At 39.6% G+C, this 26231-nt stretch overlaps 3 protein-coding genes across 3 annotated transcripts; 1 reads left to right on the top strand and 2 right to left on the bottom strand.

Annotated features, from left to right (window-relative positions):
- Positions 759 to 5627, bottom strand: LOC8073153 (carbamoyl-phosphate synthase small chain, chloroplastic). The gene is made up of 12 exons (XM_002454370.2): positions 5439 to 5627; positions 5165 to 5353; positions 4920 to 4962; positions 4640 to 4766; positions 3774 to 3862; positions 3630 to 3690; positions 3472 to 3539; positions 3197 to 3325; positions 2520 to 2626; positions 2099 to 2446; positions 1263 to 1428; positions 759 to 1155 (listed from the first exon to the last, which is right to left on the bottom strand). Exons 2-12 carry the CDS (start codon positions 5321 to 5323, stop codon positions 1112 to 1114), a joined length of 1341 nt encoding a protein of 446 aa, XP_002454415.1. The 5' UTR covers positions 5324 to 5353; positions 5439 to 5627; the 3' UTR covers positions 759 to 1111.
- On the top strand, positions 13834 to 20017 carry LOC8073154 (universal stress protein A-like protein). The gene is made up of 4 exons (XM_002452627.2): positions 13834 to 14206; positions 16925 to 17046; positions 17166 to 17284; positions 19639 to 20017. The coding sequence occupies exons 1-4, from the start codon at positions 14023 to 14025 to the stop codon at positions 19745 to 19747; spliced, it is 534 nt and encodes a 177-aa protein (XP_002452672.1). The 5' UTR covers positions 13834 to 14022; the 3' UTR covers positions 19748 to 20017.
- On the bottom strand, positions 19766 to 21150 carry LOC8073851. The gene has a single exon (XM_002454371.2). The coding sequence runs from the start codon at positions 20592 to 20594 to the stop codon at positions 19995 to 19997; it is 600 nt and encodes a 199-aa protein (XP_002454416.1). The 5' UTR covers positions 20595 to 21150; the 3' UTR covers positions 19766 to 19994.

Raw genomic sequence — 26231 nt, forward strand, 5'->3', positions numbered from 1 at the left:
ACTAAACAAGGCCATACTTGACAGATAAAAAAACAATAAAGTCGAGGGGTGAGATGGAATAGTAGAATTAGAATTAATCTCGCGACCAATAGCGCTTTGCCTTGATTAGCCTCAGGAGTCTCGTTTTGCTAAGTCGGGTGATATTTGTATTGTTCTTTTTGCTCTTTTTCTTAGAAAATTTCGTCAGACGAAGAAAAAGGGAACACCAGGTTGAAAAGCCGTGCGGAGCGCAATTATTCGGTGCTCCATATATCTGATAATACGATAGAACTTGCCTAGTCTAGTCACACCTCCCAAAAATGCTCGGCAAACCTAGAAGTCAGATTCTCGCGCACTATCGCTTACCTTTCCTAGACAGTGATGTGCTTACAACCTCTGACCAAACATCTAGCAAAATGCTGAAAGAGAGCAAATTCTCAAGTCTTGTTATCTTTTCTCCTTTTTAAATAAGAGATCTTGTGACTTTGACAACAAATTGCCGAAAACACACGGTAATCCAAAGCAGAACACCTCAACTTCGAACATGTAGACGTATCGGCGACATTAGAAATACCAACAAGGCAATCTAATCTAACAAAAAAAAAAAGGAATCCAAACACCTTTCTCCTCGTCACACCGTCAATCTGGTCAGACACAGCATCTACAAGTGCAGTAGCACTACGGATAAACGAGAAAGTTTCCAGGTCAGATGCACATCGAAAGATCTACGCGCAACTTGTCGCCACCAAAAGCTGGATGATTTTCCATCAGACATTTAAAAAGCTGACAACAACGTTGTGCACATCTGATTAGCCTGGAACAACAAAAGTATCCACTGACCAGCCTTCATGGCCATCCTTTATCTCTACTAGTCTACTGGTGCTCGTCATGACCACTTGCCGATCAGAAATTCTGCCGTACAATTTGATAACATGTTATTCTCACGAAATTCAACCAGGTCATTTCATGGTACAATGCACAGAGCATCTCATGCTTTGTCCTCTAGACCCAAAAATTCAAGCACATGAACATCCAAAAGAAAAACACTACAGATGAAACAAATTCTTTTGAGCTTGGTGCGAGAGAGCACCAATACAATTATTGGCCTTTTCATTTCAAGTACTTCCCTCCCTCACAATCTGTTGCTCTTCATGAGCTCTATAAACTCACCGAAGGCTGTAAAACACAAAAGATGAATCGAGACATCAGCTAAATCACATTAAAATAGCAGTAAGTTCTACACCATGGGGGATCTATACAAGATTCTAGCAAAAGAAATGTACCTGTGTCGGAGTCATGCGGACCTGGGGATGACTCAGGATGGTACTGGAGAGACATAAGCTTCATCTTGGAGTACTGAAGGCCAGCGCAACTATTATCATTGAGATTGACGTGAGTTACTTTTGCTCCTTCTGGAAGTGATTCTGGGTCCACTGCGTAGTTATGGTTCTACAGGGAAATGAATCATGCTTTAGGACAAATATACAGATTACAAATACAAGCTAGGAAGCATCACAAGTAAAAAAACAAAGAATAGTGATTTCAGATTCTCAGTAATGTGGATTAGAGAAAAGTAACGGCATGGATACTATCATAATTAGGAGGTAAAACATAATCTTCTTGGTGGGAACCTCCACTCATTTCAAACAATAACTGATTTTATATCTCAACTGACTTTTGTCATATTTACTCTTACTCTGGCAGGCTATACTGCTATTGGTTGTAGCATGATTGCCTAACAAAATAAAATTGCAATTCTATATGAAGACTCTGAGAAACTCAAATTTACTAAAGGAACAGATGAAATACTTGCAGCGCCTCTCAACAAATAGAGATACAACAGTAGATGGTGGTCATTGCAATGAAGATTATTAACATAAACTAGTAATTATTTGAGCCCAACTCCTTTTTTCAGCTGAATGACGACTGAGCTGGCTCAGTTCGTTGTGGGTGTGTATGTATATCCAGACCACCAAAGTTCAAGAACTCATCAAGTCTAATCTGCCAATATGGGCGCTAATTTCTTAACTTCAAAGATGCCTAGTTCCTCCTAGGTTGGTTTTTTTAACAGACATGACTCGCATCAAGCATAAAGAAAAGTAAGAGGTAGGAACAAAACCTGTGCACTTATGTCTACACGTCCACTACGGAGATCACAGACAGGGTGATTCCCACCATGATGACCAAATTTCATTTTAAATGTCTTCCCACCAAGAGCCTGCCCAATCAGTTGGTGGCCCATACAGATGCCAAAAACAGGAACCTTCCCAATTATTTCTTGCACTGTCTTCACAGCATAGGGAACTGCAGCTGGATCTCCAGGACCATTGCTAAAAAGAACACCATCAGGCTTCAAATTGAGTACCTCCGAAGCAGGCCAATTTGCTGGAACAACTGTTATTTTGCATCCATATGATGCCAATCGTCTCAAAATATTATGCTTGATACCAAAGTCAAAGGCAACCACCTATAGAAGAAATGAAGCGAATATCAGATACAATATTAATTTTGGATGTGTAGAAAAGAGTGTCAATACTGACATGAAAAGTTTCACTTGACTGATCCCCCTTGAACTCCCATTCTGAATCGGTCTTGTCCGACCATACATATGGAGCATCACATGTGACACCACTAATCAAATCCACTCCTGCGGAATATCAACATGAATGTTTCTTTCATTATTAGAGCCAAGAAACTAACATAAACATCATCCAAAGGTCATTTGCAATAGTAACAACTACTAACAATCTATCGAATATGGCAACCGATGTGCCGAGAAATATCAAATAACTAAATCACTCCCTTGAAACAGTAGGAAATCAAAGTATTCCAACAGATTCAACCAATTTTAGAAGTGGATACTTCAGCTGCTTTCTATAATCCCATATTTTATTTTCTTTTCTGAACTCATTAAATATTTGAAGTGATAATTCACTGATTATATCCAATTGCACCTAGTTCTTTCAAAGGTCAAAACGCTTATGATATCAGAACGACAACTCTACAATCCAATTAATATGATCAAAAGCAAAAGAATAAACAGCTCAATACATATAAAGTAAGTTCTCACTGGAATATGTTGGGAAAAGAAATCTATTATATCTAAGCTGACCACTATGCAGTCATTTAGGTTCATCAGTGGAAGTAGATATTGAAGTGTGCATAAAAACGAAGAAAGTCACTTCGGACATTGCTGATTGACAAAGTTTTAACATACCAACAATTTTCCACTTTTGGGCCATTTCCAATAACTCATTGTCTGTCTGAGACTGGTCAGTACTCAAGACACCAATAAGACTACCATCTTCTCTTAATCTTCGTGTTATAGCACGTGTATCCACGTCATCTGTCAAAAACGTAAATCCATGGTGAATTTAAATCACATGTGTGTCTGAGTCAGTGAGTCCACACATAAGACAGAGAAAGGGAGAGGGATACGGATAGCGAGAGGGAGAGGGAGAGGGAGCGAGGTTAGCTTCTTCTATCACTTACATATTCCCATGATGTTCCTCTTAATCAGATACTCCTCAAGTGTTTCTTTGCATCGCCAGTTGGAAGTACTACAAAAGAAAATATCATTTAACAGATAAAGAGCGAGTATTTCTTTTAAAATGCCAAAAATAACAAAACCAAGGGGGAAAAAATCTAACCATATGCTTAGATTTCTTATGATTAGACCACCAAGAAAACATTGGCTTGATTCTTCATCATCTGCAAGAGCATTATACTTCATTCATGCTAAATTGTCAAAAAAAAAAGACATATTAAATCTCTCGAGTAGAGAAGTAACAAACCAGGATTAACACCAGTGTTCCCAATATGGGGATTGGTCATCAAGACAAATTGACCAGCATAGCTTGGATCAGTCAAAATCTCCTGATAGCTGCAACCACAAATGTGCCACATAAGTTCTTAGTCCAGCATAGAATGGTGCATAATCATCAACATAACTACATCGACAAGTCATGTTCAATTCAATAGTACAGAAAGGTTTGTCAAAGAAATGCAGCACTCTGAATGCCAAAACTAGTACATACAATCTGTGTCAAACAACCAGCAAAAAAAAAAACTACCTATTATCAGCAGCCTAGCTTCTGAACGACTTAACAATCCGCTGTATCTCCAGGGCCCAATGCCTCCGATGAATAATATCATCTCTGCAGGTTGTCTCGCCTCAACGAGTTCTCCCCCTCACCCCCCCCCCCCCCCCCCCCCGCCCCGTTGCAAGGACCACCAAATTCAGCAATTGATCCCATTATCCCAAACAGTTCTGTCACATCAACTTTGACGTAAATGGAAGCTTGTAACACTTAAATTTACAACCACAATGATCTGGCTAGAAGCTGGAACCAAATTTATAGTCATTTATGTTCATTTGCTCCATATAACTATATGACTAAGCTAAATCAATATGCGATACAGAGTGAAATCAGAGAGGTTGGTTAGCTGACAGGAGTAAGTGTGCCCCCCCATCAAATATCTAATCTAAACTCCTAATATGAGAATTGGCTGAGTGAACAGAAACTTGACTGAGAAAACAAAAAATAATCAACCAAGACAAGCAAAACATGCCACTGCTCAGAAAAACAATAACCAACCAAGACATGCAAAACAAGCCACCACTCAGACAAAAAGCATAACTCAGTCCAAAATGATTTACCCTGTCAGTGATGTGTTGAAAACAACTTCACCGACTTGTGTTCCTGAAGCACCAAAAGACTTGGCCCTCCACACTGAACCATCTTCCAGGACAAGACGAGCATCACTGAGCTTCCACGGCCTTTCCGCTGCATGGAGATTTCAAAAATGGTGAAACCAGAAATAACAGAGCTCTTAAATTTAAGGCACATAATCGATGAATCGTGCAACAAAATCCCAAGCGCAAAGTCCACGTGCCAAATACAAAATATCTGATGAACAGCTAGTAAAAGACAACCCACCTCCATCATCCACGATGCTGGCCCTCTGCACGCCAGTGGCAACCTGCGTGGAAGAACACAGAACAGCTCAGTAAAACAATCCGTGGCCTGTAAATATCGGATTCTGAATCCCAGGGTACCATGGGATTTGGATGAGACGATTGCAAGGATTTTTTTTTTTAAGCACCACACTCCACACAGAACAAACTAGCAAAGGAAGTCACTGGCGCTTAGTGGAGTAGTCAAATCTGCGGACCGCGGCTCACCTTGGCACGGACGCTGAGGACGCGGCTCCCACTTTGCCGGAGGCCAATCGCAGGGGCCGAGATGGCAAACGAGCTGGAGCTCCGCTCAGCAGCCCAGCGCGGCTTGGCACCGGACAGACACCGGGAGGTCGCGGGAGCCGTGGCCGGAGGCGCCGCCATCGTATAGTGCAGACTGGGGCAGAGACGGACCTAATTTTTGCAACAAAAAAAAAGTAGTGAGGGTTCGGGTGCACGGTTTAGCACAGCAGGAAGGGAAGAGAAGGGTATGGAATACCTTGTTGGTGCTGCTCGTCGGTGAAGATACCGATGAAGGCCTCGCACCTGGCGTAGGGCGGAAGGCGGCGGCGGCGGCGGCGGTAACGCAGCTAGCCGGCGTCGCAGGCAGAGAGAGTTGGAACGCTGGCCACTGAAGTCTGAACGGTAGCCGTCCGGGATTTTATTCGGCCCAAAGGGGAGCCCACGCGTGGGTCTGGACGTCTTGGTAATGGGTCGGTATCCGAGTCCAACCCTAACGCCCAGCCCTGCTCTCGGACGCTCTCCTGGGCCCTGGCCTGCCTGTCCAGTTTGCCCCCGAGACGAGCAAGGCTATTGGAGGGGCGGAGCAGGACGACGGCGCGCCTGCGGCGAGCTCCGAAGTCCGACGACGATGGCGCGACGAGCTCCGAGGACGGCTGCGCGGAGCAGCAAGCTCCGAGGACGGTGGCGCGGCGAGCTCTCCGAGGGACGCGGCTTTGCGGCCTCTGAGGGCCCGGAGTGCGGGAAGCTGAGCGGCGGCCGTACCGGGACAGGGCGCGCGGCCGTTCCTGGGGAATCGCCGGGGACGGGCGGGGCGGACTCGCCCAGACCACTGCGCGGCGAGAAGTTGCGTACCGTGAGGAAGACCAGCCGTCCCAAGACCAGTGCAGGAGAGAAGCAAAAAAAAAAGTGAGAAAGAAAGTAAAGGAATAAAAGAAAAAAGAGAAAAAGAAAGAAAAAGAGATGTTATAAACATTTCAGTGTTTTCAAAAATTGTTTTAGCAAACGTTTATCTAAACAGATTTAGCTTTACCAGTAGAGCTGCTTTTAGAGTAAAAAGCCAACAAAAGCTACTTCATCGGTGTGAGCTAAGGCCTTGTTTAGTTCTCTCTAAAATTTAAAAACTTTTTAAGATTTTACGTCACATCGAATTTTGCTGCACAAGCATAGAACATTAAATATAAGGCCTTGTTTAGTTCCGAAAAGGAAAAAAAGTCTACATAACCCCCCAAACTATTAAGGGTGGACAACTTCATCTCCCGAACTATAAAACCGAATATTCTACCCCCTGAACTTTCAAAACCGGTCAAATAACCCCCCAGAGTGGTTTTGGATGGTGGTTTTGTCTTTTTCTTTTTTATTTATTTCCGCTAAATCTTTGAAAAATCATAATAAATTATAGAAAAATCGTAAAATGAAAATTTCAATTTTGTTGGACTTCTGATGAGTAGATCTACACAGTGAATATATAATATGGTATACTTTAGTATAAAGTTTTTGTTTTAGCTTTAAATCTATGTTTTTATGTAATTAAATCAAATAATTGATATATGCAGTTCCTATGACCCAATTGTGGTGAAATTTTTATGGTGAGCTCATTATTGTATGCTTGAACTATGGTAAAAGTTTCGTGCCTAGTGGATCACGTATAACTTAGTTATCAAATTATTTAGCTTTATTCTTGTTAAATCTATGCTTTATCTATAACTAAGTTATATGTGATCCAATGAGTATGAAATTTTTACCATAGTTCAAGCATATAATAATGAGCCCATCATAAAAATTTTACCATAATTGGACCATAGGAACTGCATATATGAATTATTCAAATTAATTATAGAAAAACATAGATTTAAAGGTACAGCAAAAACTTTGTACTAAAATATACCATATTATATATTCATTGTGTAGATCAACTCATCAGGAGTCCAACAGAATTAAAATTTTCATTTTATGATTTTTTATGATTTATTATGATTTTTCAAAGATTCAGCAAAAATAAATAAAAAAGAAAAAGACAAAACCACCCTCCAAAACCACTCGAGGGGGTTATTTGACCGGTTTTGAAAGTTCAGGGGGTAAAATATCTGTTTTAATAGTTCGTGGGGTTAAGTAGTCTACCCTAGATAGTTTGGTGGGGTTATGTAGACTTTTTCCATCCGAAAAGTGAAAAGTTTTTGGTACTGTAGCACTTTTGTTTGTTTGTGACAAATATTATCCAATCATAGACTAACTAAGATCAAAAGATTCGTCTCGTGATTTACAGCTAAACTGTGTAATTAGTTTTTGTTTTCGTCTATGTTTAATGTTTCATGCATGTGCCACAAGATTCGATGTGACGGGGAATCTTGAAAACTTTTTGGTTTTCAGGTTGAACTAAACAAGGCCTAAATAAAAATAATAACTAATTGCACAGTTTGCCTGTAATTTGCAAGACGGATCTTTTGAACCTAAGAGCATCTCCAAGAGACTTTGTATATTCTTCCTAAATGTTAGGAATATCAATTTTGGTGAAAAACTACCCTCCAACAGCTTCTCTAAATAGTCATCCAAATATAGTCATTGTCTATTCCGGGTTTTTCGCTAGCCAAATATAGAAGACGATAATGACTCTATAGAATGCGCATGAAATTTTGCAAAATTGTTGGAAAGTAAAAAAATATAGAAAGCGATTTTTATGCAAATGGCTCTCCAAATGATGAGTGAGATTTAGAAAGGCTCTTAGAGATGCTCTAATTAGTCTATAGTTGAACAATAATTACCACATACAAACGAAAGTGCTACAATATTGCGAAATTTTTTTTGCAAGGGAACTAAACAAAGCTTATCTTGTTTAGATCACACCAAAATCCAAAAACTTTTCAAGATTTTCCAAAACATCGAATCTTACAGTATATGTATGGAGCACTAAATATAGTCGAAAACAAAAACTAATTGCACAGTTTGTCTGTAATTTATGAGACGAATCTTTTAATCCTACGTAGTCTATAGTTAGATAATAATTATCAAATACAAACAAAAGTACTACAATATTAAAATCCAAAAACTTTTTAGAACTAAACAAGACCTAAAACTCTAAGCGGGTAGTCGCCGCGTGGTGAAAACGTAGAGGAGATATGGATCGAAGTGTTTTTTCTTTATTTCTTCTTTACTAGCAAATACTCTTTTCGTTCAAAAAAAGAGTGACGTTTTTTATTTTTAAACATCATGTTTGGTTGTTCATTTTATTAAAAATTTTTCTATAAATTATAAAATAAATAAACAATTATTAGTATACTTGGTTATAAAATAAGTCGTAACAAAAAATATGATATTTAGACAAAATTTAAATAAGACGGATGGTTAAATAAGATGTCTAAAAGTTAAAAAGATACTTTTTTTAGACAGAGGAAGTATATTTGTACGTCGCGACGGAAGAAAAAACAATCAAATGTTTATGAAAAATGACTATATGGGCACATTTTCTTTAGACCGGAATGTATAACAAACTATACAAGATCTAGTTTCACGTTTAATTAGTTCGACCATCAACTGAATCAGATTATAATAATATAAGTTTTGTTTTTAATCAAAATTAGATTAATATTAATTTGGTGGTATGAATATTTATTTCTAGATCGGTGAAATGTCAGAGTCATAGCATATTGTGTTGTTTTTTTATTGTTATTGTCCATCTATCTGTTTTTATTTTCACATTCACATTAACGTGAATGAATAGTAAATAAGACATAATGAAAACACATTTAGTCGAACAGAAAATCGGAATACTACGCAGCCACGTTCACATTTAGTTCGATAGGAAAAATAATGAAAACATACTGAAATGAACAGGAAAATCGAAGGGAGGTTCGGACAAAAATTGACATCAAACGGGAAAGGAAATAAAAAGCATGCGCCGCTGTGCGTGGCGGACGAGGACTCGAAATGGCCTAGATCAGATGGTACCCCGTGCGTCGTTCAACCATAAAGAATATAATTTTAGCATAATATCACACTAAAGTATCTTGAATTTCACTAATTATATACTCAATACATCCTAAATTATAAAATATTTAACTTTTTTGACATTAAGTTTGACTATTTATCTTATTCAAAAAATTTTACAAAATATTATTTTTTCTATGACTTGGTTTATTAATAAACATTCTACATAAATAACTTAAATTTAACTATGTTTGTATAAATTTTTTGAATAAGATGAGTGGTCAAATTTAAAATTTAAAAAGTCAAACGACTTATAATTTAGAATAGAGGGAATATTGAAATAACAATTTTTATAATATTAAATAAGTATAACTAGCAAAATGTGCATTTGTGTTGCAACTGGTCTCAATAGATTTTAAGCTGGATTTTGGATTATCATTGGACATAAGTCGAAGTCCTGAGTGTCAAAAAAAAAAGCCCAATTCATAAGTCCATAATACAAACGTGAGACGAAAATTGAAGCTGCACACGTATTCTCTAACCTAAAGAAAACTAATGTTATCATCAACGCGCTCTCCGTCGTCTAGCTCCGTCCAACAATCTCTTCGGAAACAGCGCACCCTTTAGCATCTCAAAGAGATTAGTCAAATTATTTTGTAAAGATAAATTTAGTTATTATTAAAAAAACGTCTCTAACAGACTTTGTAAATGACTCTCTAAATTTAGTAGCTCTCCATCCCACCTTCCTTGCTCTTTACTTTTGGATAGCGTACCTCAGAGCATCTCCAAAAGACTTTGTATATTCTTCCTAAATACTAGGAATAACAATTTTGGTAAAAAAACTACCCTCCAACATCTTGTGTAAATGGTCATCCAAATATAGCCATTGTGTATTCTGGAGTTTTCGCTAGCCAAATATAGAAGACAAGAATGACTCTCTAGAGTGCGCATGAGATTTAGCAAAAATATTGGAAAGTAAAAAGTTATAGAAAGCGATTTTTATGCAAATGACTCTCCAAATGATGACTTAGAGAGTGAGATTTAGAAAGGCTTTTGGATATGCTCTCACTAGCCATTCAATACAGAGTCTGATGGAGTACTTTAGTATTTTTTGTTAAATCTACTTTAAAGAGTAGCTAAATCAAATTTAGCTAGTACTTTTAGCGCCGACAAATGGGCCACAACACTACACCCCATGTTTCGTAGGTCACTTCGCCCTATGTATATCTGTCATGCATAGTAGGATCTCTCGTTTGAAGCCTTGTGCAGTTGTCAAAACTTTTAGATTTTAGCTATAACATTTTCATTTATATTTAGTAATTATTGTCTAATTATATATTAATTAGATTTAAAAAATTCATCACGCAAATTAATAAGTAAATTGTGTAATTAGTTTTTTGTTTTCGTTTATATTTAATACTCCATACATGTGTCACAAGATTCGATGTGATAAAGAATCTTAATTTTTTTTTAACTATAAACAAGGCCTGATTACCATGGATGCATATAGCAAAACAACACACCTCGCATCATAATCTCACGGCACTGATAAGTGGGCCACACCATCACACCCCGTGTCTTGTCTGTCACCCCGCACTATATACGATAGGGTCTCTCGTTTAATTGCTATAGATGTATATAGCAAATATATAGGCATCTAATTTGCTTGTCATATACTCTGTATTGAATGGCTAGTAATAGAAAAGAAATAATAAGGAAAGAAAATCACACAGGATTCGAGTTGGTGATAGCTTTTTTCTATTTCCCGTGACTTCTGTTAGTTTCTAATTTAACCCGAAAAAAACATGATTGAGAGAAATATTGCACGTCCTAAACATATCCGTATTTAATAATTTGTATCATCAAATACTATCCAACTTCTTCGTTCAATGACGGTCACGTTCCGTTGCATATAGCAGTGGACGATGGAAAAAAATATGGTCTTCGCCAATACATCTTGGATGAAAAAAAAAATGGTCTTTGTCTATACATTTTGGAATCAAACTCGTATTGTGCTAGACGTGAATTCTTCAAACTCGTATATGCATGGATGGATTATATAAAGTTTGAACTCAATTCATTATCCGGGTAATTAAGGAAAGGTGGACAAAAAAATGATAGAGAGAAACTTTGTCTATTTTTATATTAGGTATAGATTAGATTGGTTTTAAGATATATTTTTATACTATATTTGTTTAGTTTTTTAGGCATTAATATTTTTATCTATATATTTAGTTAAATTAGATATGTTAACAAAAAATGCAAACTATAATCGAATTCTATATTTGGACAGTATCTGAGAAATCTGAACAGCAATGAGTCATTACTCACTGGACCCACGCTTCTACAACCATCCATGAGTCAGTGGGCAGAGTGACCCACGTGTGAGCAGCAGCCGGCGCACGGCCTCTACGTGGAACAAAACTGTACCGGGACATGTCGGCCGTCGAGAGTCGAGACAACGTCAGCTTGCAGGCTCGCAGCTGGCCCGTGAGAACCACCAACCACGCGTTCCCGTCCAAATGGGACTGAGCAACCGTTGCACGTCTCCATAGTGCACGTAGATCAGAGAGATCGGCAGCAATCGAGCGATTGCTAACCGAAAGCATACATTGCTTCCTGCACACCAAAAGCGCACCAAAGAAATATTGCACGATGATGGAAGGGGTCGTTTTTTTCATGACAACTATGGAAGGGGTCGGTGCAGGCCTTGTTTACTTCCAAAACTTTTTGCAAAATGGATACTATAGTATTTTCGTTTGTATTTGATAAATACTGTCTAATCATAATCTAACTAGGTTTAAAAGATTTGTCTCACAAATTATAGATAAACTGTATAATTAGTTTTTATTTTCGTCTATATTTAACGTTCCATGCATACGTCTAAAGATTCGATATAATGGATAATCTGAAAAATTTTGTAATTTTTTTGAACTAAACAAGGTCTGAATCATATTCGTTTTTCCCTCAATTATATGCTTTAAATTTGGCATTAAAAAAACTCATAACAACCTGAGTCAAAATGTTTAGGCACCGTGATCAGGGTATGATCATTTTTTTCTATCCTGCTAATTTGTGCGTGGTCCAAATCTTTAATCTCACTAACTTGTCATAACTCATACTAAGTAATGGCTATTTTATGTTATTATTTGAGGATTAATTATATAAGTGATAAATGTATATATAACAATGATTGCTTAAACTAATGCTTAATGAGAGAACTTTGTTCATTGTTTTTTTATGATCGATTGTGTTCACCATGGCTCAAAATCTATGCTTGTTATGAGTGTCTAAGTATATGTTTGTTCATTCGCTTGTCCGTCCGAATGTGTATATAAGAATATGTTTCATAAAGAAACTTATGGAAGAAAGAAAAAAACACTTGCATAAGAGCCTTACCTAAAAAAACTAATAATACATGCTAATCTTATATTTCCCACGCTTGTTATTTTTCATACTAAAACTTTATAACAAATTAAGCTCATCTAGAGACATAATTCATGATAACATCTTCTATAAAATTGATCAAACTTAAACTTTTTGACTTGTTTAAATTTAGAATTGTATTTTTTAAGACAAAAAAGTTGAAAAACTATGATGTTATATACAACCAGATGGTGCCATGGAAGCAACGAAGAAAAGAGAAGGCATGAGAGTACCTTTTTTTCATGTCTCTCCGTAGTTCCCTTTATATACATCAAAACTAGGGAATTAATTTTGGAACAAAGTTAACTGATTCCGTTTGGTCACTTAATAAAAAAACAATATTAAATGATTTATTTATACAATCTATATATACATTGAATCCCATTCTATGAGATTTTGGAACCATTCACTATTCGTCAATTGTATTCGTACATCCAGAATTGTACTTATTGATTAAATTTAAGACATGTCTAGATACAAGAGATATTTAGCTAGCTAAAAATTAGATAAAATTAGCTCTAATGCATCCAAACATAAGGATTTTTTAGCAAAGTCTTCAACTAAACATGGCCTTATTTTTTAATGTGTTTTCGAGGAAGCGGCATAAACTATGATAAACCTTAGACTCTTTGTTAATATAAAACGTCTTTTGAAATAAATATGTGACACAATGCATGATAGTATCGATCTATAATCCTTTGTAAATTACTATTTGGACTTACAAAAATTTATATCATATAGTGAAGTTGACCCCGATGACCCCAACGATGTTTTCGGCTAGATTCGCCACTGGTTTATATTTGACAAATATTTTTCAATCATGGACTAATTATGCTCAAAAAATTCGTCTCGCAAATTACAGAAAAACTATGTAATTAATTATTATTTTTATCTATATTTAGTGCTTTATGCATGTGCCATAAGATTTGATGTGACGAGAATCTAAAAAATTTTGCAAATTTTTTAGGAACAGAGCATCTTCAAGAGATTAGCCAAAAGCACTAGCCAAAATTACTGATTTAGCTATTCTCTAAAATAGATTTGATAAAAAAATATTAGAGTACTCCAATAGACTCTGTAAAGGATGGCTAGTGAGGTAGGCTATCAAAAGTAGAAAGCGAATAAGGTGGGATAGAAAGCTACTAAATTTGAAGAGTCATTTATAAAGTCTGTTGGAAATATTTTTCTTCAACAATAATTAAATTTACCTTTAAAAATAATTTAGTTAATCTCTTAAAGATATAAACAAAACCTACACCGTAGCAAAGGAAAAGAAACAGAAGAAGATTCGGACCCGAGGGCAAGGCGGCTTTGCTTGGTTGATTCCAGCGTAGACTTAGCAAAATTGGGGTATTAAGTATTACGTTGCCGATGTGAAGAAAGAAATAGGTGGGCCTGCCTTTTGTCATCTGCTCAAAATTTCCCCCAAAACTTCTCCTCTTCTTGACGAGGAAGGCAGCCCGAGCGAGCGAGCGAGGCGTGCGTGCGCTGCAATGGCGGACTCGTCGGCGCCGACGAGAGTGATGATGGCGGTGAACGAGTCGTCGCTCAAGGGGTACCCGCACCCCTCCATCAGCTGCCGCACCGCCTTCGACTGGACGCTCTCCAAGCTCGTCCGCTCCAACCCCGGGGGCTTCCACTTCCTCTTCATCCACGTTCAGGTCCCCGACGAGGACGGTAAGTACACTCGCTTTCCCTGCTGACTTGCCCGCTATTATGCCGCGCACGTGCTACTCGGCGAAATCACGCGAAATGTGTGTTTTCTCCCTCGATTCACGCGTTCGCGTTGGTACTGATTAAGTATGTGATTTGGGCATGTCTCGTTGTGTGCTGTGTGCAACTGTGGATACTAGCTCTTCCCCGTGCACGCACTGATAGTATTGGTTAATGTTGTCCTTACTGCAACCTCACTGTCTATGTAGATTAATCCGCGAAATGTTGCAGCCCGCGTAGGATTTTTTTTCTTCTTCCAAAAATCATTTGCTCCAGCAATTACAAAAATAATCTTAAGATTGACTAAATAGCAGAAACGATATCCAATACCAAGCTGGAAAGGGCGATGACAAGACATTCTGTAACAGGTAGGATTATTTCTGTAAATGCCGCATCAAAATCTTTTTACAAAAAGCCATCACCTGTGTATGACAGTTTTGATTTCATCTTCTGATGTGTTGAGTCATTGTATTCTATCACAGCATCCAAATTTTTCTGCGTGCTCTACAGCTAGGAACTTTTTTTTTGTGTAACTTGTTCTGTTTCAGGACTAGCCAATGTTACGATCTCTTGAGTTAGGTTCTAGTCTGTTGGGACTTGGGACTATGCATTGGTTGCTGTTAGGTGGCGTGGCATCTGGAATTCTGGATTTGGCATGCCTCAATCAGAATTTGGCTGCTGCATTGAATATCTCGTCTTTGGTGGCTAATTTCACCATTTGATTTTTCAGCAAGTTAGAGATAAGAAAGAATCAGCACATTGGTTCTGACAATTTACTTGATCCTAAATGGTTTGGCTCCTATGGTTAAGATGGGATGCTGGTGTATCAGAATTTGTATACTTGTATGGCTGTAGTGTTTCCCTCTACTCGAAATGATATATGCAGGACTAGCCTGTTGGTTGAAATAAAATGGAAAAAAATGCCCCTCAGTTTCTACTTTGACAAAATGCGGACTCCTTGTACTAGTATTTGTTTTTTGCCTTTTTGGGGAAGGATGGCATTTTGACAAAGAGTGCTTTTAATATGTGGATGTTTATGTTATTTTGAATCAATATTTTGTATTGCAATCATTCATGTAGGCAAATGCTTAATGATATTGCAAATATGACTCTTTCATACATGAACATGGTATTGTTTGTTTGTGATTGGATAGGTAGTATCGTGCTACTGCTTGTGCTTGTGTGCATCTTTTTGTTCTCATCTCCAACTACATTCATAATGCCCTTACAACGTGGCTTCCATTCTGATTTCTGTTTACCTCCTTCAGACCATCCCTTTGTCATCAAATCACATGATATTGTCCAGCTTGGGTTCCGATAACCTAACAACTTCACCTATTTATTTTGGAGTGCAGATTTGGTTCCCAGGGGGCTGGCGCCCTCGTTAGCTAAAATACCATGTTGCAATGTTTCAAAAATCATCACAAAAAACATTTATGTGGTACACATAAAGTTAAGTATACCCACAACAATTCAGTTTGAGATTCATCCTAGATGCCAAGAAACAAAATAGACAAGCAATCAACCTGGCACTGTTCATCATGTGCTGGCAGTGACACTTCTGTTTTTTTTAAAAAAAATCTCAGCATCAAAGATGAATTTCAATCTGAATTGTTGTGGCTACAATTAACTTTAGGTGTACTACATACATGATTTTTGTGATGATTTTTGAAACATTGCAACATGGTATTTTAGTCCTTTAGCTAATGAGGGCTCCAGACCCCCCTTGGCGCCATATGCTTTTCCTTTATTTTGAGACATCTGTATACCATATCACTTTGCTCTGTTTCTGCTATGAAGAATTTTGTTACTCCTTTACTCTTTCTGGCCTTTTGAGAATTGTTACTGTAGCAGCAGCATTTACCTCTTTTACCCTATTTCTTTATACCATCTTTTCATCCTATTTTGAGATCAATAGCTCTCTGTGTCAAAAAACCTGTCTGTTAGGATTTTTTTTTAGGGGGATCACGATGCACTTTAGCTGATACGAGAAACTGAACAGAGGATTTCTGCATCATGGATGTTTATATGGCACTTCTCTCGGTGCCTTAATTTCTTTGCTTTGTTTGTTCTCATATCTTTTCTTTTGCTGTTGCTCTACCATCTGCGCTAGACTGCAAGATGAAGAAAATCAGTGATTATATATATGGACAGAATGCTTCTTTTGCTCTTACTCAGATTTTATGTTATAGCATTGTATAGCTGATACAATAAAGTTAGAACAGACATATTTTATGGTACATGTGTTTGGGATTTTTTTAGGCTTAGGTCTGATGTGTTTTATATGTTTGGTTCTGAACTCCTGGTCAGTAAAAGATTCGTTACAAACTCAGCTAGTTTGAGAATGATGTTGTACTGGACAACACGATTCATCTACTAAATTACTACTAACTTCCTTAGTAATGACATTGGGTTCAGGATCTTCTGTTGCAGTAGTTCAGAAATCAGTTAATTATTTATCCAATGAACTTTGGTAACCTTTTGTGTTTTCCCAGTGTCCATTGTATGAACTGAAACAAGATTTCTGGAACATGCATTAATCCTTAGTGGTTTTAAAATATTTTCCCAGTTTCTTTCTGTACAATGGGTGAATATTGGATACTTGCCTGAAACTTTAATGCATCACTTATTTTGTATCTCAATACAAGACCTTTTTTGTTTTGTTTTGATGCCAATCAAAAGGATTTGATGACATGGATAGCATCTATGCTTCGCCGGAGGACTTCCACCAAATGAAGCGGAGAGACAAGATAAGAGGGCTTCATTTGCTTGAGTACTTTGTAAACCAATGCCATCAGTTAGGGGTAATTGAACTTGGTTATTGCTCATAAAGTTTACTGATTTTCATCTGTTGGGAAGGCTCCATCTGGCAACGATCGCCTCTTTGGTGCATAATGGTCTTTATGTCTAATTTTTGTTGCAGATAAAATGCGAGGCATGGATCAGACATGGGGATCCAAAGGAGGTTATCTGCAGCGAAGTGAAGAGAGTCCAGCCTGACCTTCTAGTTGTGGGAAGTAGGGGCCTTGGGCCATTTCAGAGGTATTATATATGAGCATGACTCAGTGTTTCAGCCATATTGCATAGCATTTTATTCAGAATGGCATATACAGAAAAATGCATGATGCGGTGATTCAACCTCCCACATTATGCCGCTCCCTGATCATTGTGCTCCATATCTCTTATTACATTCCCCTTGCGCTTTAATTATCCAAGGATCTATGGTTAAGTGTGTTTGTTGTTGCTTGGTCACTTGATTTAATTGTAGTTGAGGCCCAGAATGAAGCTTTTACCAATATATTCTGAGAAATAGTAAATAAAATGTTTTGGCACTTACCAATAGTTTCTGGAAATATTTTATGGAAAACAATGAGTTTTTATCTAAAACTAATACATATCAATATTTGGGCTTTTCTGGGATCTGTTCCTGGCGCCCTGGCCTCAAGCTTAGTCTCAATAAAGCCTGTGCTTGGCTTGGCCATTTGGCCCATCATATGAACATGTCTGGTGGTTAGAAGCAGGAATTATCAGCATCTTGCTTTTCTCTGTCTCTATTATTTAGTACCTTGATGTAGCACTAGGAAAATGGTGCACTTTTTCTAGTGGACTTAATATGGCTCTATTTCAAAACAGAATAAACCTGTTAGCACCATGTAGCCTCTTTCTATTTGCAAGTTGTTCAAAAGCATATGAGTATATGACTTTCAGGTTGTTGAGGGATTATCCTTAAATATCAGTATTCATTTTAAAATTGTCAGATGCTAACTAGTTACCTCTTTTTGTAAATTTGTATTGAGTATTTTGCTTATATAGTTCTAGATAAACCTAGGAAAGTGGGCAGAAACAACGAAAGTTTGCATATTGCATTAGAAGCTTCAATCAAGTGGAACAAAAGATTAAAAAAAGGGCAAATGTTTTTCCTTTGGATTTATGTGAGTACCATGTCAATTAAGAAAAGGATCGCAGCTAACATCTAAAAGCACAGTTAATGTTGAATTTGTTGAGCCTCACTGTAATATGTCAACTGTAGATAAGGGCATTAGAACATGAAATCCTATGTTTCATTTGTGAACTGTCAATTAGTGGTATGATGTTTCTGTAACATCTTAGAAATTAGAATGATATATGCACTTTAGCCTTGTAAGGTACTGAATCTGATTTCTGAATAAACTAATAAGGTCTGATTGTGACCTAGAAATCTTTCTTGCTCCAGTAACACTTAATAATACCATTGGACTCTTTTGAGTTGTCCCATATTCTGATGGCCTGAGTTGCACATCATCCTTTGTAACAAGGATTATCTTGTAAAAAAGCAATAGGTTTAAGATTTTCCTTTATAATGGAATCTTAGTTTAAAACCAAAACAGTCACCAACCATACAAACAACTTTTTTTCATCACAATATTTTGAAATAGAAAAGGTACCATATATGAAAAGGAAAATCAGGACACTTTCTTTTGTCTACTTTGCCATGCTGCTTCTAGTGAAGTGTAATTATTGCCTTTGTTATGATCCTGTCATCCTTTTCACTTTGGTTGTGATGGTGCTCAAATCATCTCACGATAGTGTGTTTCTCAACTTTCGTGAATGCAGGATGCTGTTCTGTGTTATTATTATTTGTGTGCATGCATGTTGTAGTGCCCTCATATGATTATGCCAATGCCTTTTGATATTCGTGCACCCTAGATAAGAATGTGCCGTACAAATAAATAAGCAGTGTAGCTTGCCTACTGTGAAAGCCATATGCACTAATCCTAACAATAAACACTCCTTTGGTATACTTTCAGATAATGTACTAATAGAAAAATCTCGCAATTTAGTGGCCTATTATATATGCATGTAGGGCTGATTATATCTCCTGATATGTAATGACAGTCTGTCTAGAACTAGTTGTGTAATCCTCATGGACACCTTCATCTACTTTGCTAAATTTCTGGTGAGTCTTGAAGATTTTTTCATATCCCGCTTGAAGGTGCATTTGGGATCTAATTTCGTTTAGTTATATATGACTTCTCTGCAACTCTTTCATCAGTCAATGTTTTATTTACCTTGGTGGTGGTGGTGTCGCATGGTATTGCTCAGTCACTATGAACTATAGATGATGGGAACATATGCAGAGTAGGTATAATTTTGTGCAATTGGGTTATACCAGATTTGAGGAGTTTTGTCTTCAAGAACATGAGCTAAATTCAAGTGTGTGTTTTGTAAACTATAATGTGTTTTTCTGATTTGATAACGAGAAATCCAATACCCAAGTTTGTTGCCATAGTCTATTCATCGGAGCATCATATTCATCTGGATGCTACTACTATATTTACGGTTAATTCCAGTAAGAAAAATCTACAGGAAATTTACTTGCACCGAATCTGAATGGTTTTTTTTGTTGCTCCATGTAGGGTTTTCGTGGGCACGGTGAGCGAGTTCTGCGTTAAGCATGCTGAATGCCCCGTCATCACCATAAAACGGAATGCTACTGAAGCTCCTCAGGACCCTGTCGATGATTGATGCTTTATACAAGCCATGTCACTGGAGAATGAGATATTCTTCACTGCTTATAATGGGTCAATGTACAAAGCACGATATGGAAGTGCCTGGAACTAGTTCGCGTAGGGAACTTTTGCACAGTACGCCCCAAAACTAGAGTGAAGATGAAAACGCTATCGTTCGCCCGAGGGATGATGAGAGATTGTACCACGTATCATATGTGATACATCAATCAATCGAGTTGTGAACCTAAGCTGCTGCTATATGTTCATGTGCCAGGCTTTGCTGGAATGAATGCCCCGCCCCTTATTTGCCCCTGCCTGACCACGGCTTCCGCAGGGTATCTGAAGCCCGCGTACTCCTTGGGCACGGCGTAGCCTTTGGGAATGCCAACGAGCTGGTGCTGCTGGTGCTGATGCTGAAGCTGATGCTGGCCGTGGCCCTGGACCTGGACCTGGACCTGATGCTGACGCCCCTTGTTGTCGGCCTTGCTGTCGTTCTTCCACGCCGCAGGCTTCCCCGGCGCGAACTTGATCTCGAAGCCGTCGTCGATGTCGTGGATCATGGCGCGAGAGCTCGCCATGGGCTTCATCGTCGGGTACTTGATCTCGAAGCCCTTCTCCAGGTCGCCGCCAACGGCGTCGGAGCCGTAGAAGTCCTGGTCGGCGGACCTCTTCCTGGAGAGCCGGCGGCCGCAAAGCCTGCCGACGACGCAGGCGGCCACGGCGAGGAAGGAGATCACCGCGAGCACGGCGAAGACCGGGCCGAACGAGCCCTTGGACGCCGCCGCGGTGGACGACGGCTGCGCGCGCAGGATGGCGTTAGAGGACGCGGGGTAGTACACCGTGGGATCAGGCAAGGAAGCCATGTCCTTTGCTTCTCTCAGCCAGCTAGTTCCTTCTCTCAAGCTGCTGCTGCTGCTGCTGCTACTACTACTACCCACGCTCTCCCTCGAAGAAATGGTCACTCCCCTGCTCTCTCTCCCTCTAAGCAATGGTTCGGCCGTTTGGGTGTCGCACTCATGGGCACTGAGGGGGAGTGTGTGGTCCTTATATTATGATGGGAGGGAGCAGCCGAAGGCGCCGATTTGAACCGAGCAACATGTCCGTTGCATTTTTTTTTCTTCCTTCTCACAAGCCAAGTGCTCGAGCAGGACTCAGCTGCTGGCATGGCATGGCATGATGATGCCGCCCCGCCCCGCCCCGTCTTTCCTTTCCCAATCCCTCCTCTCATTCTTTTGTTTTCGCAGAGATCTTTGAACGCATCGGACCGCGAGAAAGGCTGGTGCTTTGGGATCCCTTTGGAGCAGTTCAATGCGAGCTTGGAATAACGTCTGCAGACTGCAGCAGCCGCCTGGCCCTGGCATCTCTCTCGCTCACTCCCTGTGTTTGTTGTGTCCCCTGTGGCCTGTGTGCTGTTGCTTTTGCTTTTGGACGTTGCATTGGATCAAAGCAACCGCGGCGGCAGCAAGTTAGCGAGCAGGCACTCAGGCAGAAGAAGAGGGCCCGGCGGCCCGGCCCGGCCCGGCGCGGCGCGGGCACAGGGGCGGACGTCGATCGTCGATCGCTGCTTTGTTGTTGGTCTCTTTGATTGCTTTTCCCCGTCCGCTTTAGCAGATTGTGGGGGCGCCGGGGAATGAGCGCCCCCCTCTTGACTGGTCACCTTTCTTGGGCATGCCGACGCTGTTGCCTCCTCCAGGCCCCTTCGCCAAATTCCTTCCCTTGAGGTGACCGTGACACTGACGTCTTAGCCTGTTCATTCATACTCTAAGGGCATTGTTCTTTTTTCCATCATGTGTTCACGTCCACCTGAATCCGGTTTAGATGATGAATTTGCGAGCACGATTATTAGGTCTTGGACAATAGGATATGTAGGAACGTGGAACTAGTCATGATACACGTTTCATGGTTGAGACTTGAGACTTGGCGGTGAGCTCGTCTTGTGACTGGATCAGCTTGAAGTACACGCGTTACAAGGACAGAAGCAAGAAATGCAAATAGACGCTATGGCTCCATAAAAATTGCCCAAGGGCAGCTTGAGTAGAAGGTGTGACTTAACTCTTAAGCCTCTTTTGCACAACTTCACCGGTGGCTTTAGGAGCTGTTTTGTTTTATCAAACTGTTTAAAATGAAACACTGCTCAAACTATGTTTCTTAAAACTCGGTCTTAGAAGAGGTTAACATTGGATGTAGCTAAAAAAAGTAGCTTCTCTTAGCTCTCTTTAATTTGACATGCTACGGAGAGTTATTTTACCAATCAATTTTAAAAACAGTTTCAATAAAAACACGGTCATATCAGAAGGGGTCTTACTCTCGGCTCTTCATAAAGAAAGACATCATAAAATTAAAAAAAATAGCGTTGTTTGATACTGATTTTGCATTGTTCAGCACTGTTTAAGGGGTATTGAAGCCAATTTTTTGATCTTTTTTTTTGTGCTTTAAATAAATCCCATAATACCTTTCTCTGTGGAGAACAGAGGGAGTAGACCTTAGGCCCTGTCCGTCATACGCCTAAGGGCATTGCTCTTTCCATCATAAGTTCACGCCCACATGAACCCCGGGCACGATCATTAGGCCTACAACATTTAGGGACGTGGAACCAGTCATGATGCATCCTCCCTATTGAGACGTGATGCAAGTACTACCACCACCACCACTCTATCGATTCGACCGATGATAAGAGAGTAGTAGTATAGGCTTTGCATGCCGCATTGCTTCAAGAAATGTTAACAGCTGCTGTCGCTCAACAGAATTAAGGTCGATCAGATCCGTTTCTCATGGCAACTCGGTGAGCCCCAGACCCGACAGCGCGCGGCGGCAGCAACGAGTTAGCTGAGGATTAGAGCATCTCCAAGAGCTTAGCTAAACTTAGTAGTCAAATTCTAATGTTTAGTTATTTTGTAAAATATATAACTTCTTAAAAAAGAAGAGGTTCACAACAGCTTGCTATCATATAGCTAGTGCCAGTGGTTGGCTATGACGAGCATATGCCAGTGGTTGGCTATGGCGAGCGAAAATCAAGGAATAGCAAACTTTCTATTTTACAAAACCAAATAACACATATGTTGAAGCCTATTTTTCTACTATAAAAGTTCTAAAAGGCCTCCATAACATGAATAGCAAAACTGTTGGAGTTGCTCTTAGAGATGCAATGAGATGAAATTGAAAGCCTTGTTTAGGCCTTGTTTAGTTCCCAAAAATTTTGCAAAATTTTTCAGATTCCCCGTCACATCGAATCTTTAGACGTATCCATGAAGTATTAAATATAGATAAAAATAAAAATTAATTGCACAGTTTGGTCGGAATTGACGAGACGAATCTTTTGAGCCTAGTTAGTCCATGATTGAACAATATCTGTCAAATACAAACGAAATTGCTACCGTGCTCATTTTGCCAAAAATTTTGGAAGTAAACAAGGCTTTAGTTCACCCTGAAAACCAAAAAGTTTTCAAAATTCTCCGTCACATCGAATCTTGTGGCACATGCATGAAACATTGAATATAGACGAAAACAAAAACTAATAACACAGTTTAACTGTAAATCACAAGACAAATCTTTTGATACTAGTTAGTCCATGATTGGATAATATTTGTCACAAACAAACGAAAGTGCTACAGTATCGAAAACTTTTCACTTTTCGGAACTAAACAAGGCCGAAATTGCAAAGGGTCATATGGGTTCTTCGCAATCTAGACGTTGTTTAGTTCCGAAAAGATTTCGGATTTCGAAACGGTAGCATTTTCATTTTTATTTAACAAAATTATCTAATTATGGAGTAACTAGGTCAAAAGATTCATCTCGTGATTTACAAGCAAACTGTGTAATTATATTTTATTTTCGTCTATATTTAATGCTTTATGCATGTAACCTAAGATTCGATGTGACGGAAAATTTTAGAAAGATTTTGATTTTTTGGTGTGAGATAAACAAGGCCCTATGTATGGGTTGGGTCGTACAGGGGGCCTGGCCTGGCCTGCGGAGTGCGGCTGCGACTGCTTCCATTTCGGCGACCGCAACGCAGTGGCATGATGCCGCATTCTGTAGGGCACAATGTGGTCGCGTCACGCCGAGTTGCCGCTGCTTTGTTGGGCCGAGCTGCTGCGGTCGCGCGTCGCGCTCCGCCAGTCCCGCACTCGAGAGATTCCTGGCTGTCAGTGTCAGGGCGTAGGTGTATGCCCGTGTTGTCACCTCAGGTTTGGACGCGCCGGCCGGCAAAGCCGCTACGGCTACGGCGTCTAGTACCGCATGCCAGAGGCACTTTGCCCGCTATGCCAGGTCGCACCGAGTAGCAGTAGCTCCTGTGGTCACGGTTCTTGAGGACCCATTTTTTGGTTTCCATAGAAAACGAAAAAGACAACGCCTAACAACTATTGCTCCATTCAAGATGACTTAGGCTCTGTTTAGTTTCCTACCAAAATTTTTTCATCCATCTCATCGAATCTTTGGACACATGCATGGAACATTAAATGTAGATAAAAAATAAACTAATTACACAGTTTAGTTAAGAATCGCGAGACGAATCTTTTAAGACTAGTTACTCCATGATTAGCCTTAAGTGCTACAGTAACCCACATATGCTAATGACAGATTAATTATGCTTAATAAATTTGTCTTGCAGTTCCTGACGAGCTATGTAATTTGTTTTTTTATTAGTTTCTAAAAATCCCTCCCGACATCCTTCCGACATATCCGATGTGACACCCAAAAAATTTTCGTTCCCAATCTAAACAGGCCCTTATTTAGATGCACTCGAAAACCAAAAAAATTATAAAATTCTTCGTCTTATTGAATCTTACGGTATATACATAGAGAATTAAATATATATTAAAAATAATTAATTGTACAATTTATCTATAAATCGAGAGACGAATCTTTTAAGCATAATTAGTCTATGATTAGACAATATTTATTAAATACAATTTAAAATGATACAGTGTTAAAATCCAAAAAAATTACATCTAAACAAGACCTAAAACATTAGCACAAATAAGTGCTTTAGAATCCAGATTGCCGTATATAGGCCTTGTTCATTTCCGAATTTTTTTGGATTTTTTGTTTTGTAGTATTTTCGTTTTTATTTAATAATTATTGTTCAATCATAGATCAATTAGGCTTAAAAAACTCATCTCACGATTTACAGGTAAACTCAATAGTTTTTGTTTTTGTTTATATTTAATATCTCATGCATGTGCCGGTGAGATTTGATGTTACGAAAAATCTTGAAAAGTTTTTTGTTTTTTTGTGTGCCCTATACAAAGCTATGGTTGTACAAAATGGAGCAGTGTGTGTAGCGCGCCGTGGCTGGCACAAAACTGTCATGGTAGTTCCATCTGCCCTACTGCTATGTGGGGCCGTCAACTAGGGCTGCATTGCCGGGTCCCCAGACAGTGAGACAGAAGACTCCACAGGGACTCCCCACAAGGCCATAGGGCCAAGGTGGCCTCGTAACGAACGAACGTCGCAGCGGCAGCGATGTTCAGTACAGAATGATCTGTGTGATGTGTCCTTGTATATTCGCTAGCCTCTCCGGTTCATGGGTCGTCTACGCATCCAAGGCGTTGCAGTCTGAAACGGTAGCGGACCGGGACCGATAGTACGCGCTCCTCGCTTCGGTAGCAGCGAACGCTTTGTTCTCAAGTCTCTAGTATCCAGAGTTCCAGGCAGACTTGCCGCTTCGCGTGGTCCGAGCCCCCCCTTCAGACTTCGGTCCTTTGCTTGGCTCCTTGCAGCCGCTGTCTCGGCTTTTGCTAAATATTGCTAGTGAGATTACAGGTCCTTTTGGGTAACGCTTAGTACGAATTAGCAACGGTATTGTCGTCTTCGCTGCACGAACAACATGCTTCGGATTTGGAAGTGTGGGTTTGGAGTCCCTGTCCCTGTCCTGTACTTGTTTCCCATTTTTCTTTAAAGACACTCCTGTACTTGTTTTCCTGAGTGCCGGGGACAACGGGAGGGGGAAGACATCGAAAGCCCTCATGGGCCGGGCGTAGCACTATTTTAATCCGGCCCTCTTGAGCGACGAAAATAATCTGGCCTCATCATGGGGGAAGACATCCAAATCTCGGCCCTTTAAGTCTTTTCCGGGCCTCGTGTATGAATGAAAGGCCTTTCCGGGCCTATTATAAGACCAATCTCACTCCTTCAGAGGTTCAGAGCAAAATTGCGAGGCCTGGCCAAGCCAATTAATCCACTTCTCCTCTAGTGGACTTCTGCGTTCGTCGTGGGAACAATTTTCGTACTACAGTAGTTGCCAAATGCCAACACCAAACCTTTCGCTTCGTACATCCACACATATACGTATCTGCGCAAAATCGTGATGCACGGACAGTACAGTTATTCACGATCAAACAGCCCGGTCGAAAGCAGCTCGATTTCGAGTGGAACTGTAGATCTGCAACGTGCTCCCAACGCGCAGCACATTCGACATGCCTTTCACTTGACATAGACACCGCTCGCATACGACAAGGCGGGACAGAAACCGCGCAGGCTAGCGCCTGATTTCAACC

This window comes from Sorghum bicolor, chromosome 4 (assembly GCF_000003195.3).
Source record: "Sorghum bicolor cultivar BTx623 chromosome 4, Sorghum_bicolor_NCBIv3, whole genome shotgun sequence".
Classification (NCBI taxonomy): domain Eukaryota; kingdom Viridiplantae; phylum Streptophyta; class Magnoliopsida; order Poales; family Poaceae; genus Sorghum; species Sorghum bicolor.